Below are 18,149 nucleotides of genomic sequence, written 5' to 3'. Positions count from 1 at the left end.
GTAGTGATACTAAAACGTTGCCTTAATTTAAAGTATCGTCAAAAAAGTTTTTTTTTTTTTTTTTTAAATCCTTCTTTTTTTTTTTTTTTTTTTTTTTTTTTTTTAAAGATAATCATATATCGCTATTCGCAGCTTTTAGAAGACAAACGGAAAACTTGGTATATTACGCTGTTACGCAGGGAAGTATAGATAGAGCCAAATTTTGTACTAGGTATAAAATATAAATTTATTAAATTGGAGTAAGTTCATCCCGAGTCCTTTCTTTGCATTTTCTGCCGTAAAGTAACAACAGGGATGAAAGGGTTGATATTGAGGGATATTTTCATTTTGGTGTAACAGTACCTTACGAATCCAGTTTCTTGAGATTCTGATTCTTCTTAGACCAAAATCTTAAAGCTCAAAAATTGCCTAAATTTAACTAAGCAAATCTGGATATATTTTAAGTAGTTTATAAGTTTAGTTTAGAACTGACAATAAAAATTAATATAAAATTTATACAATTTTTATAATACAGAATATAATTTATTAATAATTTATAATAAATTTAATTATAATTTATAATATAATTTATTAATGAAAGCTGTGTTAGACAGTGGTTTCGTACAGGATAAAACGTGCAACATTTTTTCAGAAGGTTTTATTGATAAAGAGATACCAGAGATTGCAACCACGAAACTGAACGAAAGGGGAAAGGCTGCATCCATGGAAGTTTAGAATAAATTATTTCCTACCTCCATGGCTGCATCGATACTTCCCTGAATGGACACTGCTGCTCATAGTATACTTTTTTATCACTATTATCTTAAAGCGGGTAATGTTTTACACAGCATAATTTATTAATTAAACTTCACTGCATTTAGCGTTTGTTATAATGAGTTTTCATTTAAATGCAGTTGGGATTGGAACGGATACCGTGGCATTACATCTGAAACAGAATTTTCATTTTCTGCTATGAATCTCATGAACACTGTGACTACAAAAAAAAAAAAAAAAAAAAAAATTACACAAATATAAATAGAAAAATACATAATAATTATAGTACCTTTTTCTATGACTTTAACTGTGAAATTCTTCCATATCGTGCCGTATTCATTATAGGCTTTGCAAAAATAAGCATCTGAGTCAGAATCTGTGACATTTTCAATCGTCAAGCTGTTCTTTGTGATCCTAAAACGTTCCGTAGAAAGAGAAAGTGACAAATTATTGTTCAATGCAAACCATTCAACGACAGGTTTTGGACTGCCAGAAACTGCACATCTCAGTTTTACTTTTTGTCCCACAGCCACTTCCAGGTATGATGGGGTATTTTCCTTAAATTTTGGAGGAACTGAAAAGAAATGTTTTATTTTAAAGAGTAAATGTTCGTTGTTGCCACACGTGGAATCTTAATAACTATTCAAAACATTACATGATGTTGCCACTTAAGAAATCTTAATAATTATATAGAAACATTAAATTATGTTCCACTACAAAATAAATCGGGACTTCCCTTATGATGCTTTACATCTGCAGTTTCTCAATAGAGGATTTTAATGAGGAAAGTTTTGATTTTTCTTTTCGTATTTGTCCCGTATATTTTAATTTCAAGTTTTACATTTATCATCTAAGGTAGTAATATCGTAAAATGAATCTAATAGAACGAAACGAACGCAAATAGAAAATTCGTGCCCCTTCTCTCCAGATTTAGCACTTTTTTCTTAAGTTGTTATGAAATAATTTTTGCTAGGTGATCACCCTGATCAGTGCTATGTTGGGAGACGCTCGTCACCGTTGGGATATCTTCCCAATCTATATAATACTTAAATTGCTGAAAACTAGGTGGAAAATGATTCACCGTATTAAAGTTTTTTCGTTCAAATTTCGCTTTAACATTTCTGTAAGATAAATCAAATGCACATTATAACAGGAAACTCGAAAATTTTTGTAATTTGATATCGAAAAGTGGAATTTAATTAAACCTTCTATTCCGAAATGCGGATTTTATTGGTTAGTGGAGGCAGAATTCACTTCTGATGGTCCCGACAGATGGCGTTCCGACATATATATCATACGACGATATTCGTCTCGACAGATGTCGCCACTAGCCACCTCTCCATCAAAATACTTATAATTTGTAGCTATTTGTATATTTAAAAACCTTCACGGGCCAGCAGTGAGCTGCGCTGTATCTTTGGAAGCGTTGACGTAATGATGGATAAGAATAAAGTAGGAATTTTTTCACAGAAATTATAGTTTTTAATGCTCTTGGAAGAAATATATGTTCATTCTGCCAACAATAAAATCAAATTTTTCAAAATTAAAATAACTTTAACAAAGGAATAAGTATTTCAGTTAATAACATGCATGAGATATTTCGTTGTTTAAGAAGAAAAATTATTCTTACTACTGTCGACAAGAGTTGCCTAGAAAAATAACAGACGAATACTTTTTTGCCTATTATATGTAAAATGTTAAAAAAAAAAAAAAAAAAAAACCCTCTCTTTCGTATTTTGTAATGCATAGAATGTCGGTGAATTGTTTCCTTACTTTCCTTTGTTTATAGTAAAAGCTATGACACTTTTTTTTTTTCATTCTGTGGGTCATAAATAAAATAATTTTAAGGCCAAGGAAACACGGTGACTATAATACTATAATTCACTTTAAATGAATACATTGAAATACAAACACACAGCAGACACAAAAAAGGAAGGAGGGAGAGAAGGACTTGAAGTCGTTAAATTTGTTTACAAAATATGAATTAAATAAATTAAGGGGAAAAAAAGCGTTAATTGCTGAGCAACGAATTCTGCTTTCACCTAAATGCCATATACTATGATGAACTTTCTTTTTCTCTTTGCAACTGTCTATCTTTTCTGAAAAACCTGACGTTATGAGTTACGTAAGAATGTATCCATTCTGACCAGCCAAGTAATTCTATGAAAACTACCAATAAACTCTATACAGAAAGTTAACTTGGGTAAAAAAAGGAACTTACAAAATAGCAGCAGAAGTCATTGCATGTAATGATTTCCTCCCCTCCCTGATTCACATTTATCTGCTCTTACTTTTCAACAAGACAAAACACAGTCTTTGAACAAGAACTAAAGGTTACATGATACTAATCTTGTGCTGCTCTCTAGTAGCCGACGCAAGAACTTTCATTTCTGAGTTTGGGAGTAAGTTTTAATGTCCAAATGAAACATATAGAGAGAATATAGTATTAAAACTTGAGCAAATGTAAAAGAAACAAAGAAAAAAGAAAAGAAATTTTTAAAATAACAGAGTACAATGTTCTGAGATTTACGCCCGTTTGAAAAAGGGATATATTATAATGCAAGGGTAGCATTTTATATTTTTAATGAATCAATTTTTAAATGAGCATTGCTAGTTTCAACGAAAGAGACACTGCTTCAAGGAATCGAAATAATTATTCTCACATTTTATGGGGAAGGCAAATGACCAAATTTAAATTAAAATTCTAGGAGAAAAAAAAAAAAAAAAAAAAAAAGAGCAAAAACGAAAAAGAAGGAAAAAAGAACAGCGTCATTTTGAAAAGATTTAATAAGTAAAATAATAATAACTAAAAAATTTTGGCTAAACGGACACTTTAAAGTAGGGAGAGGAATACTCGTGTATGTTGTTGACAAAAGGCTGCCTTACATATAACGCACCGTAAACACACAGAGTCCACTGTTTACGGCTCTTGATAATCAGCGCGCTAAATCGAAACTAAAGTTGATTCATACCCAAAAAATGAAACGAGGGTTGACACTGATTCTCGAATTATATTGAATTTCAAGGTTATGATCCTAAAGTATTTGCTAAATATTCTTTTGACCCTACAGGTACTTTCCCAAAATTGATTTTGCTTCATAATTTTGCAGTTAAATAGTCCTTCCAAAAGGAACCGTTAACGAACAGAACAACAGGATAAAAGTATACTTTTTAATTCAGAAGGGCTACGTTTCTCCCAAACTGATATACATTTTTACAAGACAGCAGAGAAATGATTAACAATTCTTAGACTCTTTAGTACGCAGTAGCGACTGATGTTGTAATTTAGGTAATTGAATGTTGTAACTTATGTAATTTTGATGTTGTAATTGATGTAATTGAAACGCTACTAGGCTTCTCGGTATAAAAAAGCGTATTTCTGTATACTCATTTGGAAATGTTCAATGGTATTTTGCAGAAAATAATTTATGTAATTCGAAAGTAATTTCTGATTATTGTCTGAGTACATGTAGATGGGCGGAAATTGACACATTCTTCTTTAGTGCAATACATGCGGCCAGTTTATGGACTAATTTGTAGCCTGATTCTAATCTGACAGTTAAGACTTTCCTTGCTGTGGTTACTTTGTATACTCGAAAGGTAAAACTGTATATAATCCATGAACAAAAAGTGCATGCTTGTACTTAATTTTATGGATTTAAATTGCACTTATTTTCAAAATCGAAAAAATATACGATTCAGAGCTTTCTTCCTATCTCATCAAAACAACTTTGTCGTAGCTGCATGCTTTGGGGTGATTTTTCAATTATAGTTGCCAATATTCTTCCAGCGTTTGCGTTTAAAAGCACCTTGTCAGAAAGAAGTTTCGAAGGGAGGCTGACTCGCTTAAAATAGTCAATATTATGAAGTTTTCATCCTAGCAAAAGTGAGACAGATGTAAAGCAATTTACTTTGCCATTTCGCTTAGCTTTTGCCAACATCGAAATGAGGGGAATGGAGGGGTATGAAATTCAAAGAAGTAGGAAACCAAACTTAGGATATTTTTGGCTGCAAAATACAGTCATCTTAAGCCTGCCCAGAGAATAGCAGGGGGATGTCGTCTTTATTTAGGACACAAAATATTGTCAGGCAGTTCATGACAGGTACGGTGAGTGACAGTACCGAAGAAAATGGGAGTAACTCTACACGCTTGTGGAAACACTTTTTATTAGCTAGAGGAAAGAACGACAAGCTTTCTCGAGAATGCTTAAATAATATCCAAGTCATTTGGATGAATTTTAATTTTTACGTTAAATTTTGCAATTTACAATTTCGCTTAATATACATATATATATATATATATATATATGTTGTATGATCTTAAATTCATTTAGTGCGAAATTTTAATGTGATCGCGGTAAATGTTGTCTTTCTGACGTTATTACGGAACTGCTAAAATACCGCCTATTTCTTTATTAAAACATGGAAAATGGTTAGCTTATTGTGATCAACAATTCGGTTAACAAGGTCAAAATATTATACATTACTCTTTTTTTAAACTGAAGTAAAGTTGCCATATAGGGTAAAAATAGATTATAAATTTTGTTATGTGAAAGAGAAATGTTGCCAAGTCATCAAACAGATCGGTTTCGAATTTAAGCAACCATTTTTTTTTTCTTGCTATGGCTAATAGATTATGTTTCTAAAATCAAACAAACAGTGTGTGGCTACTATTATTAAATCATTTTAAGCATTTAAAAAGGTATAAAGTTTGCCAAATATTCTTCCGGCACACTAAATGTACCTAAATCATAAATTAAAAGAAAGTTATACACATGTAAATCAGAAAGAAATATCACTGAATGACGTTACGTGAGGGATCAACCTTTTATTTTTTAACCGACCCTTTAAGGGAAGTCGAAAGATTGCAAAAGATACTAATTTTCCAAATTAAATATCTCGATCAATTTTTGCCGGACGGGAATCGAAAATCCTGCGAAACGAATTGTATTTTATATAATGAGCGTAATATTTTACTAAACATAACTGTAGAGACCGAGGAAAAAAGTGCAGATAATTAAAAGGCACTAAAGGAGAATATTAGCTAATGAAAATCCGTTTATTGAACTGGGGAAAAGAAAGATGTCTTCATTGAAATCCGCGCATGATTCAGAGTATCTAGCTTCAATATATTCGACTTCCAACTCAAACCGAAGAGGATCTGGTAGATTACGATATATAACTAATAGAGAAAATTATCATCTTCGGCGAATATTATTAAATGAGAGGTGTACTATTCTGCTGCAAACAGTAGTATATTTAAGGGGTGCAATATTACATGCAGTCTCAATTAAAAGGTTCCAGTAATTTTCCTTAATAGTTTACCTTCAAAGCTGGGTTTTCGTTTTAAAATAAACCAGCTTTAGAACAACGCAAACAGAAGCATCCACTTGATACAGAGTAGTATTTAGGGATGAATTTCGTTTCTGCTGGAGCCAAACGCCTGTAAACTACGAGTATAATGCTACTTTTGGGAAAACAATACTAATATTTGCGATTCTGACACAAAGACCTACTTTCGTAAAGTGGGGGGAGGGAGAGAAGGTTCCCAGCTATAGTTACCGTATTTCCTTTTCACTAATTTTATCGTCCGAAGATGAAGAAGGGAAAATTTTGCGAATAAATTAATTTTCGTGAAAAGCAGTCATGGACAAAGTGCATATTTCTAAAGAAAACCTACCTAAGAACACATAGTAATATTCACATTAATATATATATATATATATATAATATATATATATATATCTTCATTACTACTACCAGGCAGCTTGAATTCTTGTTGTTGTCTCTGCTACTCCTTAGGCCTCAGATTATCTATACATATAAAATCATATAAAAAGGTGAATGTCCGGCTGACTCAGCAAAATCGTACACTTAATGTCATTTTGCGTCTTCTTCGCTGTGATGGGTCGGTTCTTATATCAGACTGTGATAAAGGTCAACAGTTAAAAGGGATGGTTCGGGGTGATTTTCGAAGGTAATTTGTTAATAAAATGAAAATGATTACTACATGGACTAACACCCATTTTAAAATTCAGGGGAGATCGTTCTCTGAACGCACTGATTATAGGAAAATTACGGAAAATTTTTTTAAATTATCAGAATCTAGCGCCCTCCCCCAAAAAGCGAAGAAATACAGTATTATTGAATTTACCTACACAACAAGAACAGGAATTTAAACAATTACTGTATGTACAGCTACTCAGCCACTTAGCCCGTAGAGTGGTTAGTGACACTAACTGCGATAACGATGGACCCGCGTTCCAATCCTGGGATCCTGGGAAAGGCATGGATGTTTGTACGCGTAATGATCTCCGTGCGGTATGGGGCGCTCAATATACACGGCAAACTGGAAGTCCTCTCGAGAAGTTGGTGGTAACCCTCGGGCCGACCATGAGATGTTCTTCCTCAGAACTGAGGTTAGCTAAGTTCAACATTACCTCAATCACCTGTGGTACTACAAAGGTGCTGGCCTAGCTTCTACTTGTACCAATATAACTATTTAATAATTCATATCATTTGTAGAGAAATGATTAATCCATACAATTAACGTATGAAGATTAAATTTAGTTAATTAATGTATGAAGAATAGCTGAATAAAGTCTAGTGCGTTAAGAACTTTAGTATAGTGTGTGTGTGTGTGATTATGGCAAAGCATCGAGGGCTATCTACCTAAGGGGAGGGATGCCTTCGTGAAGGACTTTCTAAGGGAAACTGGCTCGTATACACGTTACACATGGGGAAAACCACGAAAACTCCCATACAGCCAGCCCGTTCGCGACCTCGGACCGAACTACCAGTGTTCAGCGACTTTACCGCTCGGCCGTTGGTGGGCCAATTTTAGTATAGAATGCGCGGAAAGGGACAATACAAACAAATTGTTCCTGCTCCGAAAACAATTAGTTGGAATATTCTTTACTTAAAAATGGAGGCCTAACTATGTTTCCTATAGTTCCAGTCTTCTGTGATAAAAATACATTCTGTGAGTAAAACGAGTTTATAAAAGAATCGCCTTGCTCGTATCCAACACAATTTTAGTTTTTTCTTAAAATACTTTCTTCTCGATGACCACTAAACAATGAGAAGTTTATTATTAACGAATAGTAATTTTTAAGGAATAGTTTATTATTAACGAATAATAATTAAGAAAGTCGTTTCGCTTAACGCTGCCGATATCTGAAATTCTACCTGACTATTGTGAAAAAATGTAACATCACTTGGTCGGACTCATGAAGGTCTATCCAAAATGCACTCTTCGTAAGGCATAGCAGCGTTTTGCCAAAATGGTTAAGTTTCGCCTAATAGTTTCCTTCTTTCCCTTTTGTGCAAATCCTACTGATGATTTTCAGCTAATTTTTCATGTGCCATCCTTTACTGAAAATGCCACTGCTTCAGATGCAGAATATTGGTTCTCTGGTTAAGTAATTTAATACATATATAAAATTCAAGACTATTGAATTAATAAATACTACTAATAGCTGCGAAATTAATTAAATAAGAAAGAGATTAAATACATCAACCAAGAGCGATAAAATATCTACGAGGAAGGCACATACAGAAACAATTTAAAGCAAAAACTAACCTAATTTACAGTGAGACTAATAAAGAAATTTCAAACCCAAAGTTCAAATTAGAGAATTAACCACCTTGGAAAAAAAAATGTACATAAAAAAAAAAAAAAAAAAAAAAAAAAAAGCATTAAATCCGATAGATGAGCTATAAGCGAAATCTAGCTAGTAAAATGCAAATATTAGAAAAACCTAAGAAGATTTAATTAATAAATACTGGTAAAGTCGCAAAAAAATGTTGCAAAATTAATTAAAGAAGACCGAGATAAAATATCAAGAATCGATATCAACCAAGAGTGCTAACAGAAAGGTACAAATAAAAATAGTTTCAAACAAAATCTAACTTAGAGTATGATTCTTAAAAGAAATCTCCAAACCAAAATTCAAATCAGAGAATTAATCATCTTCGGAGCATATAATTCAAAATAAATAAGTATATAAATAAATAGATTTTACAATAAATCTAGTAGATGTTCTATAAGCAGCAAGTGTAACTGTTAAAATATAAAGAACGAAAACTGCGGAATATTTAATTAATAAATTCTGTTAATGTCTCACAAGATGCTGCGAAATTATTTGTAAGTTACATAAACTATGTAGAGTTAATTTCATCCAGAGTGATAAACTATCTAACAAGAAAACTTAAATAAAAACTATGTGAAGCAAAAACTAACCTAATTTACAAGGTGATTAGTAAAGGAAATCTCTAGACCAAAATTCAAATTAGAGAGCCTTGGGAAGATATAATTAAAAAAATAATAATAATAGAAGAGATTTAACAGTAAATCCCTCTTATTTAAATCATATTTCCTTTAATGGGGCTATTTTAAACCATTAATCGGATAAATGAAGTAACAATAAAAAGCAGAGAATTTCCAAATCTTCCATTATCGCTTCATCCTGCGGTCAAAATTGTGACGATTCATTTGCTGCTATTCCCCATCTCTTATCAGTAACCCCTACTGATCACGGAGGGAGAAATCTATTCCTTTTCTCCACTACTATAGAAATCTTTTGAGATTCATCCGCTGCTGTCCTCGTCTCCCTCATCAGTAATTCCTGCCCCCCCCCTGCTGACGGCAGGCTGAGTTTTTCTACATTCATCCCCTTTTTAGAAGTTGATGTTCAGAAAATTATTTGGTGAGACAGGGAACATTATTTGATAAGTTCTCACTGGCTTGTTAAACTTAATAGTCTGATCAGTACACTAATTGTTATGAAGTAATTTTAGAACCATGAACAAAAATGAAATGCAGCTTTATTTTTAAACGCATTTGATTTTCCATTTCGTATTTTAATTTTTGTCTACTTAAAACGCGATAAAGAAACCTGAATTTATTGAAACCAAACGCAACCATTCTGTGCTAGTATTCGAAGGATATCATAAACTATTGTATTTCTATTTATTAATAGAAATTTTAAAAATGGCAATAAATGAGAATGTGAAATTTTCCGAGAAGCATAGGAATTACTGCACAGGAATTTTGCTAACAAATTTTGAAGATGATGTACTGCAACAAGAAAACCATACCTGCATTCCTAACATAAACTGGTGATAGAGAAACATGTTATATTGTAAGTGAAAAACTAACCCCGACCCAGGAAATTTTTTTAACAATACCTTCCCACTAGTGCGAGATTGCAGAAATCCTTAAATTTGTGTTTTAAAAGACTACAAATGATAACTATACATATAAAAAATAGACTTTTAGTATAATTTTGTAATTATATGTGTAGTAAAATCCAGAGTTCTGCGTGTTCAGATTTTTAGTGCAGTTAATATTACTTAAATCCATAATTCATAAATAGTAGTGTTAAGTATAATAAGAAGAAAATTATAAATAATGTTCTGAAGTTGAATCTTTAATAATATATAAAGCGTTTTGTTGTATATTTGTTGAATGCGCATGAGCATATATCAGTTACATATATAAAAAATAGAGAGCGAGAAAACAGTTAAATTTGTATAGCAGCCGATTAAATCTCTTAGAAGAAAAAAAGTGATTTTTAAACTGTTATTACATGAAATTAATCCCATTATCTTTTAGCAAAGCAGTAAGGTCCACTTCATCACCCTTGTTTTAATTGACGAAAACAGGTATTCACTGTATCAAAAAGCGACTTTGCAAGGAGCAGATGAAACGGGAAAGAAAGTGTTGGCAGGAGAAGGCAGAGGAAAAATCGGCAGTATTTTGAACTGAGGATGGATTGGGAAAGGACTAAACAATACTAAGGCTAAAAAAGAGGTCAGTTTATTGTCTAAATAAGAGTTTTCGCCAAATAATTAGATGGTCTATACTGTTTTCATATAGCTTAATTATTTAATTCTAATTACATTTCTATACATATATGAGATACTTAGTAGCATATTATGCTTTTTGAGAAAACTACGAAGAGTCAGTGTAATTACCTTTGCTCTGCATAGTTAAGAGGCTGTAAGGCCATTTTGTTTGAATTGCCTTAACGGCGGAAAAATTTATTTCGTCGTTAAAAAATTTACCTTGCCTTAATACCTCTGCGACTGCTAGCACTTTATGAAATTTAAAATCCCTTGCAATTTTTTATTCCATATTAAGTGTCAACTCTTAGATATGTAAAAATTAACTCTTCCCCTCCTCAATGATTCTGTATAAGTTCGTGTATATTCAGTCTCATTTTAGGTTTATACTACGTTATCTAACAGTTAATTTTTAGTTAAAGTTAGTTTCCTGCCCATTTTTAATTTCAGCTTACAACTTCCGGTCAGAACGTATTTTCAGAACCGCGGTCAAACGCAAATGAGGAGAATTATTTTGACTTCGTTAGAGAGCCAGATATTCTGAGCAGCGCGCGTTCGCCTTTTAAGCTACTCTCTCTCTTAAACTATTATTACGCTCGGCCGCAACCGTGATAGCTTCGCCTTTAGTTAGCGTTAAGGGGCCAACTCTGTTAGAATCTTGATAGCTTCGACTATATCTTTTTAGTTTAGTTAAGCTTTACTTCTTAGAATTCTTGAGTTCAGGCCCAAGTGGAGGCTTTATTGTAAATTCCAAGAAGGAGTCGTCTGTTAAATTTATTTTGAATAATAAAGGGTAATTAACCCTTTTTACATTTACGTTTCTATCTCTCTTGAACTAAGCGATTATTCGCTTACCAGTTCTTAAGGTTCCTAATTCTTATTTGTAACTCAAAGACAGGAATCTTACAGTATTAAGTCCGTATTACTTTCTTGGAAGTACTATGAGTGGAACTTTTAGTTCGCTTTTTCACGCATCTACAGAGTTTGCGGTCAAATCACGCTTCTTGTAAGTGTTCCATATTCGACTCATAACAGCGTTATCGATCCTAACGATCAACCATATAACTGTTAATCTTTTGTACTGTCTCATTTACCGTGGAGTTAATCGTTAATTAAACATAAAATTATGTAATCTACGCAGCATACTGGAATGACTGCTAGAGGGCCAAACATATGGACATGTAGTTATCTTAATATTTTTCAGCTATATGCACAGTTAAGTCCTAATTTCTCAGCTTTTCAGCATATACATTTATGTTTCTTAAATTCCAGAATTTTGAAAACCGCTGTGTAGTGAATATGAATATTTCAAAATTAATTTCCACCATCTAGGAGACAACCGCAGGAAGATTTTTTAATAAAACCAAAAATCTCGTGTATTATGTTTCCAAAGTCTCTCTCGGTAATAAAGCATGTACTGTAAGGCTCCGTTCAGACGGTGGTATAAATGTAATAACTGGTTTAAGCCGAGCTTCTTTGTCAGGTAACCAAACCTTGCTGCATCACAAAAACCAGTTTAGGTGTTTTGGCATAAAATTCGAAGTTTTCAACCTTATGCCGACTTGGTATAAGAGTCGATCAATCAGAGAGAACGCGCGAAACCTACTAAGTGGGGAAGCTGTAGACACATACAGGCATGCGCAGATTTAGCTTTTCTAATTAGCTGCGACTTAGACCACTGTCTCGCAAGTGTGAACAGAACTTCCGCACTTTAAGCCTTAATGACTATGCCTCTATGACATTTATGCCAGCATCTGAACGGAGCTTAAGGTCCAACATGGCACAAGTCCGACAAGGCGTAGAAGAGAATTCCGCATACGACCAACACTAGTTGCTGGCATACCATCGACACGATAAAGTGTAAATTTTCATAACGGTATAATAATGAGTAAGACAATTATTGCCTATTCTTTAACTTCCCAGGATTGTCACAGGCATATACTATGATCTATACTGCAGGATCAATACCGGCATAGCACCGACAGGGCGCAGGAACAACACCGGCAAGCAATTGACATTGCACAGTGCTAATTACAATACTTGTGCAATGAACATTGCACAGTGCTAATTACAATACTTGTGCAATGAACATTGCACAGTGCTAATTACAATCCTTGTACAATGGACATCGCACAGTACTAATTACAATTCTTGTGCAATAGGCATTGCGCATTGCTAATTACCATCCTTGCGCAATGGACATTACATAAGCTGTCAATTAGCAGCAGTATATAATCAAGAGGAAAAGAATCTGATTACATTATTATTTTTTTCGGGTATTTGCCTAGGATGGACACCGCCATAAATTTGAAATCGGTTTTTATGCTGTCTTGTCGATCTTATGTCGGCACAGAGCTGTCGGTTTTATTCAATATCGATCCTGTGCCACATTCCCTTGTAACTGTGAAAGGAAGATTTCAAAGATTCAAATATAGGTATTGTCATAGCGAGTTCTAGGAACAAATCCCGAACAGGTGGCAAAAGTTATCTTTATAAAATTAGTTAAATTATGTATTCTTACGAGTGAATTTTGTGAGTTTGTAGAGACATTAGGTTATTTTTTGGAAGCAGGAAAGATCAAAAATGAACAACGCCCTCGCCGGGAATCGAACCACGGACCACTACACTATGAAGGCACGCCAAGAAGGCGGGAGAAAAAAAAACTTATAAATTAATGGTATAAAAAAACGTAGCTTCCGTTTAACTAATGCTTAAATAATGCGCAACATCATCTAAAAACTGATGTGAACAAGTTCTAAGTCGCTTTTTATTATACAAGAAAATTAATAAGATCATCACATTTCAAAATTATTAATGAAGGCGAAGGTTCTCTGTCTGAGACAAAGATTTTTGAACAGAGGATGAAACCGGAAAAACCTGTCAGTAAGAGTTACCGACAAGAAGGCGAGAAAAAAGAAGACACGAGAACGAATAAATCATGCCAACTTATCCCGTTTCCTCCATAAAATCACAAACAGTTCCGGTTGAGCATGTAAACATTTAATTACGTTCATTAGACCTGCAGATTTCACAGGATATGTAGTAGTTTATAGCGTGAATGCTTTGTGGAAGAAGCCCTACGTATTATACAATATCTCTTTCTATAAAATTTCCCTTTAAAAAACTTTTCTTATATGCTTGAAATTTCGACTTGTCAACGCAACAGAAATCAACCCAGTTATTTGAGATGAATCATAATTTTGTAAATAATTCCTACAATTCTCGGCTGCATTTATACGAACAGGTATATCTAGAAAATTATAAATTCTGCATGTAATCCGTAACTAAATTAAAAGAAAGACTAGAGTAATTGTTAATACCTAATTAGTAAGGCTGATACATTTATTACCTTACTTCTCAATCTGATTTTCAGCAGGTCTGAAATAAAAGGTTTGCTGAGATTAAACTCTCAAACTTTAATAGCCATCTAAAACAAAAAACTGAAAAGAATGAAAGCCATTGATGTCACTGATATAAAATATTCGAAGGTGGAGGAAGAAAAAACTTAAAAAAAAATAATTTCTAAATTCCTCTGACAAAATATGAATTGACTCACTGTGAAGCTGAAATAATTCAGCCAACGATCAGTTGAACCAATAGACAAGCAAGAATCAACCTACCTGACCAGGTTACCTCCTGCTTGTCAGGGATAGGTGGTTGAATCTTAAGACTCTTTTGACCGCTAGCCAACGAGTAAGAAGAGGCGTTTCTGTTTGGTTCCGTCAGAGGTAAAAAGAAAAAATTTAAAAGATCTTCGAGAGTACTCTGTAGTTCGCAAAATCTTTGCGAATGTTATTCATTAGTTCAGGGATCCGACTTCATATGAATCAATGTTAAGTGCATAACATACTGCATAGATATACTATTCTGTGAAAGTGCGGAATTAAAATAAAAAAGCCTGAACAATGATTATGCACGCAAATATTTCAACTAACAATGGAGTAAATTGCTAGAGTATGCGTATACGTCTTTCTAATGTATGAATAAATTATTACAATTAAAAGAATTTATTTAAAAAATAACTTATATTTGAAAACAGGGATAACGGAAAAAGTCTGTTAATTCAGGATCATTAAAAGGAAATGCATTTTCATTTAAAAGAAATGTTTATATGTTTGATAAATAATTGAAAATGAATAAAAGAAAAAAAGAATGGCTAGGCAAAAGAATATATTTAAATCACCAGTCTGCTCTTTATCGAGAGCGACTTGCTGATTATTCTGAAGATTACTCTTATGTTATCTGCGCTGGAAAATAAAGAATGCCCAGAAATACGAAACTATCTTTCGTATCACGGCTCTAGATCTTGGAATTTTCTTATCTTTTCAGATCATCGTATGATTTTAATAAGGATGCCTGTAATTATCATTTGAATTATTTTAATCTAATCACTCAACTTACTGATAATTGTCTTGATATTTTTTTTTTTTTTTCTTTCCTCGTTGCCCGCCTAACTACGTACAATACTGAAATAGTGAATATTGATAGGAGACACCCTGATGAAACAAAATTTTAATATTAGAAGCTTCAAAATGAGTTTACATTTCTCACAGAAAAATAAAGGCAAATTAACAGCATTTTATATTGTGTTATTATCATGCGATCAAGTTAACTACCTACCTATTTAGGGCATTTTTACGATTTGATATTTAGAATAGCATCATGTATGGAGCCGTAATACATTTAAAAAACTGAAATTTGCAGTTAAAAAATATCTATTTACCTGATTTATGAACAACCTACACACAATGTTATAATAACGAGTAATTTGTAAATGGGAGAAACGTAATTTTCTGCTGAGGTAAAAATTCAAATAAATTCTGCAGCTTAAGCGGTATTCTGAGAAAAAAAAGTCCTTTTCAACCTTTTCTCCCCCCCCCTCCGATGATGGGACATTTCTCTTCAAAATTTTCCATGACACAACTTAAGTTTCCTCATTTAATCCTAGATACACTGATTTGTTTTAATTTGAACACATTTTGGGCTACAGTATTATGCATCACATGACTTGCAAATTATGATTTAAATTCTTTAGATAATCATGCATTTATTACATTCATTTATAATATTAGCTTAGAGGGGGAAAATTCTCGCTGCCATTCTCACAAAAAGTGCGGAGCGACTTACCGGTAACAAATAACACAGGTTTCGTCAACTACTGTTCTAGATATTACGTATGTAATAGGAATAGGGGGGAATTGGTTTTACGCACATTTTGGGGATAAAGGAAAAACTATACAAAACTGAATAAGAATACAAACGCTTAACTGATTCGAAATTAAACTGAATTTTTAATTGCACTATATTCATGTGTAGAAGACTAGTTGTTGTTTATTTATTTATAGGGCACACGAAGACTACTAGCCTGACGGAAGGGATGTGGATTGCTTTTTGAAGGAAATTGGCTCCTATTCATGTAATATATGAGGAAGGCCATGAAGACCCCATGTAACAAGCCTACTCACCAGGAATGGACCACCAGAACGGAATTATCGTATTTACATTGCTTTTCATATAAATCATAAAACTGAAAAAAGCATTTTTATTTAAATCCGAATTGCTTGGTTTTATCAAATGAAATGTTACATACAATACCCTTTCAAATAGCAGCAACGGGAACGCGCCGTTAACGGATAACGATAATTTTTTTTCGGATAAATGAATGAATACTTCTAGAACTTACTTGTGCGTGTTTTGCGTTTTATAACGCCGTCTTCAGAAATTGCAGCATATTTCTATCTTTCGGGCCATAATTAAATAACATGGAAAATCGCGTAGATTATTTAAATTAAAACACACACTACGATTTTGTATTGAAAAAAAACAAAGTTAAACACATTTTACAATATTTACTACAGTTAGTACAGTTATTATTATAGTTACTATCAAGTTACTTATTCAGTTAGTTATTATTACAGTTACTATCAAGTTACTTATCTATTATTACAGTTATTTACTATTAAGTTACGAATCGAGGACATAACTTCGAATGTCTGCCTGCTTATATAATCGTCTCTGTAATTTTAAAAATTCGCTCTGCATACAATGAAACTTGATAACATCGTATACTGACATAGATGAATATTTCTCAGCAAATCTTATGAAAGTCTGCAATCCTTCGGCAGCTTCTATCCACATAACTTACTTGCTCTGCATACTGTTTATATCTTCAGCCTTCTTGTCGTCTTTCTTCTTTCCAGGTACATGTCCAATTATTTCGTGATTATCTTGGGAGAGTGTGACAGGAACAGAATTGTTTAGCCCTTCAGTTCCTTTTTACTCTCCTCAAATACGAAATTGCCCCTCTTTCTATATACCTTTCCTTCGCACCTATGCTTGATTTTTCGCCCATCGGTGCAGAAAGACTTAGCGGGTGCAAAACAAGACATCTGTCTAGATATATCATTATTTTGATACTGCCGATTAATTGGGTGTCGGTTACGAGAAATATTACTGCATTATAATATAGCCCATGTGCAAAATTCCAGGTTCTGTTGCGAAAATTGCTTATTCTGTTTCAGTGTATAAGCTTCCTTCTCCCCCCCTCCAAAAAATACGCATAACAGTAGTAGAAAAATTGGTAGAAAGAAAATCATAACAGATCAAGCGAAAAGTTACGAGTTAGAGACTAACGAGACATATAATGAAAAAAGAGACAAAGATTTAAGAAATAATACACTTGTCTCGTCCCCTCAAAATCGTACCTGGACCCGAGACAGGAGAACAGGCGGAAAAAGCATTCCTAAGCAACGTCAAGACATTAAAACAAAAATTTGGGAGAAATATGATTAGGGCTAATTACCTCCTGAATCTTTTATTTTAGAAATAAATCTAAAATCTTTGTTTTAATTTTAAGCGAGGAAACAACGTGTTCGTTGTTTCCTCGCTTAAAATTTTAATTATAAGCGCTTAAAATTTTAATTATAAATATAAATTATAATTATAATTTTAATTATAATTTTATATAATTATAATTATATAAAATTTTAATTATTTTAATATTTTAATTATAAGAACGCCAAATGGCATTTTTATAAAAACTTACTTTACTTACTAAAACATTAGTACAATTTAGAAGTAGCTTTCATTTCCGCTATGCATTTTGTACCAGTTCATAGTATGAAGAACAATAAAAAATTACATAATTAATTAATTATTATATTTCTACCATATAGCTTTATACAATTTCGAAAAATCAAATAACAACTAATTATTTATTTTATTTAACGCAAAGACGCCGAAAAGGGTGGCCATATATTAAATGGAAGAGTGAATCAGTTTTATACATAAAATTTTATTTCATACTGATATGAAAATATATTTCCGGAATTAAAATTAGAATGTGCCGGATGTGATCGATGACTAAAACTGATATTTATTTATGATGTGATATGATCAGCACATATAGTTCGTTGTTCTTGGAAAGCTGATTTGTATCAAATCCGGATGTATAAAACTTTATTTTAAAGTCTAAGATGCTGCGGAACTTGTTTTAGAAGTAGCACAAGTGATTATTTGTCTGACAATTTACTTATTTATTTAAAATCAAG

General features: G+C 32.8%; 1 protein-coding gene across 3 annotated transcripts in view; it reads right to left on the bottom strand.

Moving 5' to 3' along the window:
- LOC118200307 (fibroblast growth factor receptor 3-like) overlaps positions 1-18,149 on the bottom strand; it is a 142,524-nt gene that overhangs the window by 46,948 nt on the left and 77,427 nt on the right. For all 3 annotated transcript variants that reach the window (XM_085809556.1, XM_085809555.1, XM_085809557.1), the window contains one exon: positions 1,043-1,327. In XM_085809556.1, the coding sequence (XP_085665682.1) occupies positions 1,043-1,327 (285 nt within the window). The remainder of the gene's footprint in view (positions 1-1,042; positions 1,328-18,149) is intronic.

The sequence above is a fragment of the Stegodyphus dumicola genome, chromosome X2, assembly GCF_044657685.1.
Source record: "Stegodyphus dumicola isolate Sdum_Otavi_A_Nest chromosome X2, ASM4465768v1".
NCBI lineage: Eukaryota > Metazoa > Arthropoda > Arachnida > Araneae > Eresidae > Stegodyphus > Stegodyphus dumicola.
The sequence above is the reverse complement of the archived record's forward strand: the minus strand, read 5'-3'. Positions and strand labels throughout refer to the sequence as shown.